The 13,369-nt window shown below is 37.1% G+C and overlaps 1 protein-coding gene across 1 annotated transcript; it reads left to right on the forward strand.

Moving 5' to 3' along the window:
- The first annotated feature begins 424 nt into the window (after nucleotides 1-424).
- On the forward strand, nucleotides 425-2,034 carry LOC142630060 (cell number regulator 2-like). Its single transcript, XM_075804134.1, has 4 exons — nucleotides 425-629; nucleotides 808-879; nucleotides 1,262-1,483; nucleotides 1,596-2,034. Exons 1-4 carry the CDS (start codon nucleotides 569-571, stop codon nucleotides 1,670-1,672), a joined length of 432 nt encoding a protein of 143 aa, XP_075660249.1. The 5' UTR covers nucleotides 425-568; the 3' UTR covers nucleotides 1,673-2,034.
- The last annotated feature ends 11,335 nt before the right edge of the window (nucleotides 2,035-13,369 follow it).

Genomic DNA, 13,369 nt, shown 5'->3' on the forward strand with positions numbered 1-13,369 from the left:
GCCTTCACCACTCAGTAAATCTATGGGATGCCAAAAGAAATTCACCCATCACACCATTGAGTAAAGCCACGGGATGCCAAAAGAGATTCACCCATCACACACAACACAAGAGAGAGAGCAAGAACTCGAGAGAAGCAGAGGAAGAACTGAAGAACAAGAGCGAGGGAGAAAGAACCTCAGAGATGCGTCTATTTTTTTTTTTTTTTTTTTGTGTATATTTACTTTACTTTTATATAGAACATGCTTGACCGGTAACAAGTTTTCATTAAAATAAAATAAATAATTAGTATTAAAACAAATGAAATCAACGGGCACCCATACCCCTGGTTACTGTAGAATGACCCTCATTGTAGTTAAGCATTTGGACTTTTCCGTGTAATGACTAATGATGACAAAGGGGCAAAGTACGTGTGTGAACATAGAAAAATGGAAAATATGTTTACGTATATACCAATTTATTTCATTCTTCTCTCTCTATAAAGACCATCCCAACCATCGACTCTTTGCAAGCACAACTTCTGCGCTTTTCTACCATTTCTAAAAGCCTGCCCTGACAAGTCAATCTAAAATGGCGAGTGATCGAACCTGGTCAACCGGCCTCTTTGACTGTTGCTCTGACTGGCATAGCTGTAAATTCCGTATCCTTTCCTTTTCTTACTTATTAAAAAGGTTTATATATTTGTTAAATCATGTCAAAAATTTTCTTTTCTGTTCCATGTTCTTTCTAAGTTACAGAATAAAAAATTATCTCCTTTATAGTGATTGAAATATTGTTAGTTTTAAGACTGAAATCTTTTTCTGTCACAGGTTGTTTGACTTGCTGGTGTCCATGCGTTGCTTTTGGCCGGACCTCGGAGATTCTAGATAAAGGATCATCCTGTAAGTATTACAGAAGCGTATAGAATGATCAACTTCAAGCCCATGGTCTAATGGTTTCTAAATCTCATTTGATACATGAAGTTTTGAGTTCAAATTTTCCATATATCGAACACCTTTAATTTAGACCACCCCCAAGAGATTTCTCCCACTATTTTTGTGGGACAGAATAACCGAAAATTATAATACTTGGAGATCAGTGAAGTGCGATGAGAGCCCTAAACAATAATCTTAGCAAAAAAGAAAAATAGAGAAAATGAAAATGAGGACTTTAGTGACCGTTTATATACATGAAATATGTACAGTATTTATACATATATACATATAAATAGTTAAATAAAAACTGACTTGTAAGATGTATATATTGTCTTTGTGCAACATTCAGATTGTTGCGTAAATGGGACGCTTTATACACTGCTCGGTATTTTCACTGCTACTTCTTTTATTGGACCCTTCTATTCATGTTGTTATCGTACAAAACTGAGAGAGCAATACTTGTCGGGGGAGAATCATTGTGATGACTTTTGCACTCATTGTTTCTGCCATTTTTGTGCCTTATGCCAAGAGTATCGTGAGCTTCAAAATCGCGGTTTCGACGTGTCTGCTGGTAATATTAATCTCTCGCTCTCTCTGTGTCTGTGTGTGATAGATAAATAGATCCTTTGAAAATGAAAATTTTCATGGGCTATCAATGATGGGATTTTCCTGGTTTTGCTTAGGATGGAGAGGGAATCCACACATGCACAATAAAGCAGTGTCAATGGCCCCAGTTGTGGAAGGAGAGATGAAGCGTTAGTATGCTGGAAGATTTGCTTTATGTATTGTGTTCTGCACGGTCAATGTTTGAAAAATATGGCACTCTATTTGCATAAAAAAAATTTGACCAATGTGACAAGTTATTAATGATAATTAAAAAAATTAAAGTTAATAGTGAACTTATATTAGAATTAATAAAAACTTATTGCATCAACTCTTGTAAAAAAAGTTCTAAAAATTGTTGTATTATGTATTGTGTATGTAACATTATTTCCTGCAAGTTTGTTTTTGAGTTACTGTGGTAACTTGAAATGCTGTATTTATGTGGTACGCTACCTTGTAATGTTGAATTAATATTAAATAAGAAACCATGCAGAACGCTAGCTTGTTTTGTTGAATAATAAGTACTATGTAGTAAATTTTAAATAATTTGTTGGAACTGAGGTGATTAACTCTTCTGATCTTATTTTTTTAGGTGACGTGATATATATATATATATATATATTGAAGTCATTTGAAGGGGTTTTAAAATAGGCTGGACTTTTGTTTGATAGTAAGTGTTATTCGTCAAAGAGATGTACTGAGATAAGGCTATTAAGAGCTTTGTAGTTCACTTGGTGCTTCATGTGTTTTTGATTGAGACATTTAGGTTCTATTTGGTTATTATTGGAGGTAGTTTCATTTTCTCTTTTCATTTTCTAAACTCTTTTTTTGTTTCTCAAATCTTGTATTCATTTTCTAAACTCATGTTTGACATTATTTTCTAGTCTAGTTTTTGCTTTTATTTTTTTTTTTATTTCTTTCTTTCACTTTATATTTTTCAATTAAAAATTCAACACAATTGAAAGAGAGATTGTTTTTTGACGGGACAAGTCAATGTTAGAGGGATCCACATATTTGATTTTTTTTACAAAAATGCTACTGTATTCATTTTCAAGAAAATGAAAACACCAAAAAGTTATATTTAGTTTTTGTATTTAAATCCTATTTTTTTGGATATTGAAAATAAAAAATAAATACAAATACAGTCAAACAAGTTTTCTAGTAGGGGGTCCTACAAAAATTGAAAATGAATACAGAATACACCACTTTTTTGCTCACACCAAACAGACCCTTAGGATTATATTCCCCTATCCTTTAATTATTGAATTATAAAAAGAAGAAGTTAAGATTGCCCATAAAAATTTCTTGTAATTTTTATGCAAACAAGGTAATATGTACTAAATACAAAGAGAACTAATTGATGGAATTTTGTACTTTCAGGTTCAACTCCTTTAAGATGGTGAATTGATATGTTTGTTTGGAAATTTAGACCCTAATTGATAGAATTAACAAGTTTTAAACCTAAGTTGTTAATAAGATTTATTATGCATAAAACTTGTTAAAATAAACAAACATCAATATCATGTCAAATATAAGTGCAGCGGAAAAATAAATAAGACAAGATATGATGACCTAGGAAAACCAATCAAACTAACTAGTTTCACAGTAAAAAAACTGAGGGAAAACTTTCCCGAAAATCAATTCATTATAGTAAAAAGAAGGTTCAGATCTAGTACAAAACTTGGCCCTAGACTCTACAATCCCCGTAGATGAACTCACAGTAGAAACCTTCTACCGCTTCAGAACCTCTGAATTCTTCAATATATGAACGTCACCCTTTGATGCACAGATCCTAGTACATGACTTACTTCTTTGCACGAATCCCAGTACGTGACTCACTCACCAACTTGAGAAAGAAGAATGTTGGCTGCAAAGTTCTTCACTTCATCAATAATGAAGATCAAGAAGCACTTGGTTATAAAACCCTAAGGCACAAAGACACAGTAGCTTCTTTCAGAGAGAATAAGGCTTTGGTCACCTTTTGCATATGTTCTCCTTGTATTCCTTTATGTGACGGCCTCTAAAATAAGCCTTATATATGTCTAGGGTTGTGAGAAAAGAAACCCTACACAAATACATAAACATGGGCCGAAAATCAAATCTGGAAATTTGAATTCCCCTAACCTCGATAGATCCTCGATCGATTGAGAAGCTGTTGAGCTTTATTCATTAAATCTCAATAGATAGCTATCTGTCGAGCAGCTGTCGAGAAGCTGTCCAGCAGCTGTCTGCAGCTGTCCAACTATCTGTCCAGCTTTAGTGAACACCTTTTCTTCACTTGTTTCTTGATCCAATCTTTATGGCTTTAATACTAGATTTGAACAACATGTTTTTTGAAGTATAAAACACATCCTAGATTTTCCTAAATACAAGTAAAGTGTGTTTTGTCAAAGGATTAGCCAACTACATAAAATATGTCCTTAACACTCTCTCCAAGTAGTTGTATATCAAAATAATTCAAAGTATTGAAAATAGCAGTGTTTATTGAATATACATCAAAATACTTACAGTAGTAGTAGTAGCAACAAGATTACAGTGATCAACAGATTGGGTAAACAGTACAAGGCTTGAAAGCTAGTCCTAGTTCCTAGTTACAAGCTTTGTGTAATCAGTGAGATATCTTGATCTAAGGAAGTCCTAGATAGAGTTCTAAGGGAAATCCTAGAAAAGATTCTGAGTTTAACAATAAGGGACAACCCCCCTTATATAAGTGAATAAAACAGTAAATAGTACAAAGTAAATAGTGACATTTTACTATTCACATCAGGACCCGTGAGGGCCATTAGGAGCAATATTCGGAAGGAATCGGATTAGCTTTTGAGACCGAAAGTAGTTTGGCATGTTGTGCCCAAAATATCAGCAAAATAGTAAGTAAATAGCTTTATCTTTTGGAGAAGTCTTCATCTTGGAAAGTCAACAATGGAGGAAAGTTAGTACGTAGTGATGGTGCCAGAATGGTTTGTCTTATAGATTAGAAGAAATCATTATTATTAGGAAAGCATCTTTGGCAAATAGTAACTAGTGAATATTGTACTAGTGAATATTGTAGCATCATCTGGCTAGACCAATAAGAAAGTCTTGAACTGGGATCACTATGCTTCTAGGTAGAAGCTGCATCAGACGAGTAACCATCATAAGGGTCCCCTGGAGAGGGATCCCATGGGGGATCATCATTGCATTCATGTTCATGATAAGTTGAATATTGGTTATAGAAACCACAATACATTAATGGTTCGTAAACAGGATTTCTTGTGAGAAATATTCTTGGGTCATCATATTCTACCCATTGTAAGTGCCGGACCACAGAAGCATAAGGTTTGTTAACAAAAATAGAAATTCTGTCTGTACAACCAAAGAAATGGTAGTCTTTCCATAATTCTTCAGAGACATCAATAATTCAATTATTAAAGTAACTTCTCCAACATTCAGAAAGAGCATAGGGATGTTTATGAGAAACATAAGCATTTCCTTCATACCATTGACCTTGGTGAGTATATCCATTAATGAGAACAAGATGCTTGGAAGGTTGAACATTCATCCAATTTTTCTTTTTCCATTTGGGCAAAGTACTCCAACATCGGATTGAAACATAAGGGGTTGCTGCAACATCTGCAACAGCCTTTCGGATAATATCAGGAAACTGGTTAATTTGATCATGACTCGTTAATTTAATGAGTCTGACAAAACCAAATTCAAACATTTGAGAAAGCCAAAAAGGATCATTATCAGAACCATCTTCATAATTAATCAAAAGGCCAGGGAAAGGATGGGTTTTTTCATGTACTCTGAGACTGATCCTAAAGTATTTTTCCCATTTCTTTTTCAGGTAGCCTTTGCTGGGGCCATCAAGTTCAACAATGGTAGGGGCAATTGAGACAAGGGTTTTGAAATGTTTTAACCAAAGATCAAGATCTTTAGTCATAACCTTGCTTTCAAAAATACAAGTTTGTACTTCTAGAGGCAAGTTGGCAACAGCACTTTTAAGCAAAGATTGGTTTTTTAGACTCAATTAAGCAAAATTAGTACCCATTATAGTCTTTCTATCCATTGAATGGATTTCCTCTTTGCCAAAGAATTGACTAATCAGGTTTGATTCATCATGATGGTTTTGAGCGTAAACAAGGCAATTAAAAAGTTGGTCGGCAATGACTGCATTTTCAGTAGTAGGGTCAACAATTTGGGTAGTAAGGTTAACAAGGTGAATTTCAAGTGCTCTCATGGTTTTGTTGAATAGTTTGTGGTGGTTTGAAGAATGGGCAGCTTGAAGGTTGTCTAGAATGAATTTAATGGAATCTGGTAATTCATTATAGACTCCATTATGGAATTGCAAGTCTTTGTTCAATACTTCCTGTAAGGTTAATATGATATCACCACTGGAATATGTCTCCTCTGCCAGGACAAATTCCTGAAGGGATGTTGCATTACTGGATTTTACTCCAGAAGATGCGCCTTCATGCATTACAAAAGGGTGTCCCGCTGGGAACCTTTCGTCTTGAGGAAAGTCCTGTGCAGGTCCTTTCCCCTTGTCCCTCTTCTCTGCCGAAGAAGTTATAATATTCCACTTAGTAGTGGTAGTATTAAATCTTACTTTGTCCTGCCAAGTAAGGGAGAGAATGTTAAGCCAGTTGGCCATAGTTAATAGTATGATAGAATATTTTTTGGAAAAGTGAGAGTAAATAGTATCAATAAAATTCTTTTGAAAAGTATGTTTCAAAAGCCAAAGGTCAATAGTAATATATATTAGTTGTGCCGAACAATGAGTGTTAGGATGACAATGATTATTTTGGAGAATATTGGGGTAAGAGGAGAACATGCTACAGACAAATTTGGACCAAAGCAAAGACTTGGTTAAAAGCCTAATGCAAAGAATGCTTTTTTGACTTTTAGCATCCGTAGGACATTCTTTGGTGAAGATATGCTTTTCACTAGAGTTTTTGTCATCATGCAAGTAGTCAACAAGAGAGATATCCATATTGTCAGGGTAACTATCATTCATCAGGACATTGTGACAATTGGCAATTACTGTTGGCAACAAATCAGCAGAGAGCTGTCCACCAGTCTTTTTAGAGCTATCCTTTTGTTTAATGAAGCTAAGATGTTTATTAACATTATCAATATGAGTTTCACACTTTGAGCAAAATTTGAATTTTACTTTTGGTCCAAAAGGATCAGTAGTAATTCAATCATCTTCAGTAAGAAAAGGATACAAAGAATCAATAAAAGGCAAACTAAGAATTACTTTATCAGTCATGTTTTTAACAAGTATAGAAGGGATCTTAAAGCAAACATTATCATGGCAAACATGAGCATTGTTTAATTCATACTTGATTTTCATTTTAGTTCCATTAGCAGAAACTAATCTTTCAGTAGATTTTTCAAAATATTTAGAAGGGATCAATCCTTCTTGAATGCAATTAACATCGGCACCAGAATCAATCATAGCAACAACATCAAAAGCATAATCATGAGCAACAACAATTTTAACTTTAGTGTACCATTTGGGCAGCATATGTTTAACAAGAGACAATTGATTATCAATCAAATTAATCAAGGTACGATCAGAAACATTACCAGAAGGAGAAGCTTTTTGATCAGATTCATCTCCGTCTTTTTGCTCATCATCATCAAATTGGTGTTTATCCATAGTTTTATCAATCTTTAGAATTAACAATTCTTGTTTAAGATGATCATTATCATGTTTAATAGTTTTAACATCATTTTTTAATTGAATTATCTCTTGTTTAACAGTTTTTATTTCATGTTGAAGATCATTAACAGTTACATCTTTTGATTTATTTTTATTAAATCTTTTCAGAGTTTCTTCAAAACTGATCGTAGAATTAGGTCTTTTAACCTTATCTTCTTTTATTAAGTTTTTCAAAAACTTGTCAAGATAATCTTTCTGTAAATTAGGGTCTTCAATTTTACTTATCATTGTTAATAATAGATCATCATTCTTTTTACTTTTGGTTAACATTTTAACAGATTTAATCATGTTACAACAAGAATCTCTACAGCCAAGTTTAATATTAGGAGATTTAGAAACATCACTACGGGAGTGATAATCAGAATCAAATGATGAAAAATCCTCTTCAAAGGAATCAGTTGAAGTAGTAGATTCAAGAATCTGAAATAACTCATTTTGATCATTATTATTAATGTTTAACATGTTCAACTTATTTTTCAACTTGCCAGGCTTTTGGTTACAGTCTTTACTGAAATGACCAAATTTGCCACAGTTAAAGCACTTACCTTTACCTGATCTCTGTCTATCATGTTTTCGAAAAGCAGGTTTGTTTTTAGCATAAAAATCATTAGGTTTAACAAAATGGGTTCTGTATCTTTTATGCTTTTTATGGAAATAACTTTTGTAAACCTTATCATGTTTACTTTTTCCTTTTTGCCTGGAAGGGGCAATAGGAGGTAAACCATATTGTTCACAGAAATTACTCATTTCATATTTAGCTTTCTTTTTATCTTTTAACTGTTGTTTTAACCATTTTTCATCATTGCACATATTAATTCCAATTTTCTTAATAGTGCTGAAAATATCACCATAGGTTAAATTATCAAAATCAATAGAATCATTTTTACCAATTAATTCATTTTTTACCTTATGAGCAAAGATATGAGGTAGTCTGTCAATAAACCTCTCTTTCCAATAAGGCTTCGTAAAGTCTTTTCTGAGCATGACTCTGGAAGTAAATACATCTTGGTACCATCTGTAATCAGACATAGTAGGACATCTCAAATTATTCAAATAGTCAGAAATTTGAGACGAAATATTGGAAGGAGTACCAACAAAATGTTTAAGAATGGTGTAAACCAAAGTATTAACACCATCAGGAACACCTCGATTAATATTTTCATAAAAAATAGGCATCCATCAGTATCTATTTTTATAGCATGTTTAATAGATTCTCTGGATTCTTCTGTGAGATGTGAATCCCACCATCCACGAAGACAACCAGTAAAACCAGATGCAAGCAAATCAACAATATCAGGATGATCAAGATTGTCATGGTTATTTATGTATGCAATACCAACCATAGACATGTGAGCCATTTTGTTAATAATTTCTTGTTCTGACAAACCATTAATATTCCATTCATAAAGTTTATTAGCAGAAACAGAAAATTGAGTTTGAGAAGATCTTTCTTCAAACTGTAAATTAGGAGGAGTAGGTTTAGAATACCAATTTTTTGTAAAAGAAGTAGGATTGGGTTTTCCAACAAATCTTTTAATTTCTGGTAAACTGATGCCATCATCAAAAGCATTTTTAGAAGATTTTGAAGATAATGAGTCAGAATTTGTGTCGTCATCAGAAACAATTTCTTTCTCATTTCTTGAAATAGCACAAGCAGTGCTTCTAGAAGTAGAAGTTTGCTTGGTTTTAACTTTTAAATCAGCAAGCATTTTTTCAATCTTTTCAACAGTTGATCCTTGGGAATTAACTAAATCAAAAGTCTTACTCTGAGAAGTTTTAAAATCAACATTTTTTCTTTGACTGGGTAAATCAATCAAAGGTTTCTCAGGCTTTGAAACAGCAGGTTTTTCAACAATTTTTTCTTCAATACAATCAAGCTGTTGACCAATAATATGCAAAAATTCATTAGTAAAATTTTTTTGTTCAATAATGGCAAAAACAGGAGTTTTATCATCAGCAATTTTGAAAGGGGAGGCTTTCACCTCAGTGCTTTCTTTATCATTTTTGCAAGTAATCAAAACAGTTTCAAGGGGTGGATGACTGGATTTAACAACAGTTTTGTCATGTTTAACAAAATCAGATTTTTTTATTACGTTCAAGTAATTGGTATGAACCTCATTTCTTGAAACATAATAATTCTCAAGATAATCAAAAAACAAAATATGTTGCTTTAACAAATTCATTTTTTCTCTCCATTTCCTTTTGATTCTGTCTTTTTCAGACTGAGCAAAAGTACTTTGGTAATACTTTCTTTTATCACGGTTTGCTTTGGAAAATAATTTATTACTTAAAGCAACCATATCAATTTGAAAAGCAGGGGTTTCAACATCCATATCCATCAAATTTATTACACGCAGATGTTTAAAAGGAGGAGGAGGTTCAATAGGTGGAAAATCAGATCTAGAAGGAGCCTCAGATTTTGCATCTTCTTCTTCTTCTTGATCATATTTTGGGAGAAATTCAGGTTTAGTTGAATAATAAGTATTGCTAACCTGGGAATTGTTGCTAGCAACTCCTTTTAGCTTTAAATCAAGTAGTTCAAAATTCTTTTTCAAAAATTCGTCAACATTAGCATTTCTTTTAACAACACTTTCAGATCCAACAAAAGACTTTCTTCCTTCATTGATTCTTAAAGGTTTGTGAGTAGGAAAACATTTGGTATCATCAAAAAAATATTTTAACAGTTCCATCAGTGTATTGTGCAATTTTAGTAAGATCAAGTTCATCAAAAACAAGTTTAACAGGTGGTGCTACTTGTTCCAAAGTCCATTCTTTGGGAAGAGTAATATCTTGCCATTGAATCATTTTAGGGATTTGGATCTTAGCATCAGGGGTGGAACATTGAATTAACATAGTTTTTCCAGCAGGATCACGTCCTCTAGACCGAGGAGTTAGCTGGGAATCAAGCTGTAGGGAGTAAAAGGACCCAAATGGGCATATAGGCCTTTGGACTGTAGCATGAAGGGCCAACCTGCTTCAGAATTGAACTCTACGAATTGGCCAATACGCCGAGGGTCCAAGGTTGCAGCCGAGGACGAGCTTATCCTCGGACAAGCCCTAGAGAATTCAAAGCTTCATTATGAAGGTCAAAGCTCAACTCTAGAAAGACTAATGGTTAAAGGGGGAAACCTTGAACCTTCTCGATACCCTAGTGTTAAGGAAAATATCTAGAGCAAAGGCTGCCACCTCCGCATTAAAGACTCTGCACCTACCTCCCTGGCCGCATTAATGGGGAAGTGACCCCTGAACAGTAGGGCAAAAACTTCTAGTTAGGGTCCCAAAGGGCATCTAAAAAAGGGGTATTTAAGGGGGGAGGAATGCAAATGGAAGGGGGATCTTGATCTTTTTCTCTCTCGCTGACTCTCTCTCTCTAAAGAAAAAGAAAAGAAATTAAGGATTGTAACTTGTAAGAAAGAAAGAAAAATAATAAAGAAGTAGTCCTCGGCTCGAGTCCGAGGAGATCCATTTGCAATTATCATTCGTTATTTACCTGTATTCGTTTATAAAAGCCTGTTATCAAGCTCCCAGCACTTCTAACCTAGGTTTCAAGCCCACACTCTACAAATTTTATTGTTTAAGGCTCATTGGGCCTGAGCCCGTAATCTTCTTTGGGTCCAGGTGCAATTGTGCACTTACAATTGGCGCCGTCTGTGGAAAATCTAGTCTAGAAAAGGTTGGGATACCATGGCAGGCCTAGGTTCTCACCATGCAGAGTCACAGGGATCACAACCGGAGGATCGTTTCGAGCGCCTTGAGCGTCAAAGGGATTGTGAGGGAAGTGTCCATACAGAATACCCCAGCGCTAGCCATACTCATGGTGGGGGTAGCACCACCCACGAGGAGGGTTCTAAATCCATGCAGAAAGAAATCAATCGTTTGAAGAGAAAGTTACGCCGTGCTAAACGTAGGTTTTCACCGTCCTTATCTAATCCTTCCTCAGAGGAGGATAGGGGAGGTGGCTACAGCTCAAGGTCGCGCGACCCCACCAGTGCAACGTCCTCCGGTGAGGAGGACGACCAGCCAACTCGCAGACGTAAGAAGCTTCATTCTAGGGGCTTAGGCAACGATGCTATGAGTAGGGCGTTGCACCAACTCTCCAAATCTCCATTTACACGGAAGATTGAGAAAGGAAGGCTTCCCAGGAGGTTTACCTAGCCCACTTTTACCATCTACAATGGCCGGACTGATCCGGTGGAGCACATGAGTCACTTTAACCAGAGGATGGCGGTGCACTCTCACAACGAGACCCTGATGTGTAAAGTTTTCCCCTCTAGCCTGGGACCTGTTGCTATGAGGTGGTTCAATGGTCTTAAATCGGGGTCTATAGGTTCGTTTGGGGAGCTTACTAGAGCATTCGCTTCGCGGTTCATTACGTGTAGTAGAGTACCTCGGCCATTGGACTCGCTGTTATCCATGACCATGAGGGAGGGGGAGACGTTGAAAGCATACTCCGACCGTTATTGGGAGATGTTTAATGAAATAGATGGCGACTTTGATGAGGTGGCGCTTAATACCTTTAAGGTAGGCCTTCCTACTGATCACGACCTGAGAAAGTCTTTGACTAAAAAGGCCGTCCGCAGTGTACGTCGCCTCATGGACCATATTGACGAGTACAAGAGAGTGGAGGAAGACCAACAGCAAGGAAAGGGTAAGGAGAAGGTTATCCGCGGGAGAGAAGGGATTTCGGGTCGGACGGGTACCACAATAACGAGGCCGAGGAGAGATTACGTTGGGCGGTCCGCCTCGGCGGCACCTCGGGCCGTGAACAACGTGTTCGAGAACCGGTACATCAGGGAGAAAGTTCGTGAACCCTTCTTCAAATGGCACAGTAAGATGGCGGGAGACCACTGCGAAGAGGAATCGAGACAGCACACGCCAATACCATCGGGATGTGGGCCACACTACCGAGAATTGTCGGACCCTTTGGAGCCCGGAGCAGGCTTGTCGGTGAAGGAAAAGCCGAAGCAACACTTGTGCCAACCTAGCGGGCCGGGCGGTCAATCGCTCGAACAATCGGAGGAATAATTCATCTCGGGCGGCTTTAGGAACAATTAATGTTATTTTTGCTGCACACAGCGGGACCGGTTCGGCTCCACTAGGGTGATGGCGGTTTCCCATTCTCGAGGCCGAGGAGGCGAGTGCCGAGCCAAAGAGGTTGAAGGCCATTTTGCCCGTCTTGGGATTCTCCAGGGAGGATAAAGGCGGTACCATTCAACCTCGTGATGATGCTCTGTGGTCACTTTTAGGATAGGGAATTATGATGTGAAGAGGGTGATGATAGATCGGGGCAGCGGTGCGGATATCATGTACCCGATCTATTCTGAGGATTAAGGCTGAAGGCCGGGGGATCTTACTCCCTATGACTCGCCACTTATAAGCTTCGAAGGAGAGGCTTTGTGCCGGGGACGGATCCGTTTGCCGTTCGGTCTGGATCGAAAAACGGTGGAAGTGGATTTCATTGTCGTTGATGCGTACTCTCCATACACGGCCATCTCGCACGGACCTTGGCTGCACGCTTTGGGGGCTGTCTCCTCCACCTTGCATGTTAAAGTTAAATTCCCCTCGGGGGAATGTGTTGAGGAAATCCTCGGCAGCCAATCGGTGGTCAGGCAGTGCATATCGGCTGCAGTACTGCATCAGACAGAAGCCGAGTCTTCGGCTTTAATCACCAAAGACTTATAGCAGTTAACAGCTCCTGGTTCATCTGGGATGGTGACAGGAGAGGAGACACATTGTGAGGAGTTAGAGAAGTTTCCGGTAGCGATAACCCGAGAGAGGTTCTTCCAAGTCGGCATACTTTGCCACACCAAGAGAAGATCGAATTGTTAGAATTTCTGAAGGACAATATTGATGTTTTTGCGTGGGATCCTTACGAAGCTCCAGGCGTCGATCCGAGCTTCATTTGTCATCATTTAAATGTCAACCCAGAGAACATTCCGAGGCTGTGAAGGAAGAGGTGCTTAAACTCAAGAGGGCTGGGGCTATCAAAGAAGTTTTCTACCCCGAGTGGTTGGCCCATACAGTTGTTGTTAAAAAGAAGAATGGAACGTAAAGGGTATGTGTGGACTTTACTGATCTGAACAAGGCCTGTCCCAAAGATTCGTTCCTAATGCTGCGTATTGATCAACTGGTGGATGCCATGTCGGA

This window comes from Castanea sativa, chromosome 3 (genome assembly GCF_040712315.1).
Source record: "Castanea sativa cultivar Marrone di Chiusa Pesio chromosome 3, ASM4071231v1".
Taxonomy (NCBI): domain Eukaryota; kingdom Viridiplantae; phylum Streptophyta; class Magnoliopsida; order Fagales; family Fagaceae; genus Castanea; species Castanea sativa.

What these genes read in the sequence shown, in the direction of transcription:
- LOC142630060 (XM_075804134.1), top strand. Translation starts at nt 569, where the DNA reads ATGGCGAGTGATCGAACCTGGTCAACCGGCCTCTTTGACTGTTGCTCT. An exon ending in TCTAGATAAAGGATCATCCT is followed by an intron (nt 880 to 1,261) that starts GTAAGTATTACA and finishes TGCAACATTCAG; the next exon opens with ATTGTTGCGTAAATGGGACG. An exon ending in CGGTTTCGACGTGTCTGCTG is followed by an intron (nt 1,484 to 1,595) that starts GTAATATTAATC and finishes GGTTTTGCTTAG; the next exon opens with GATGGAGAGGGAATCCACAC.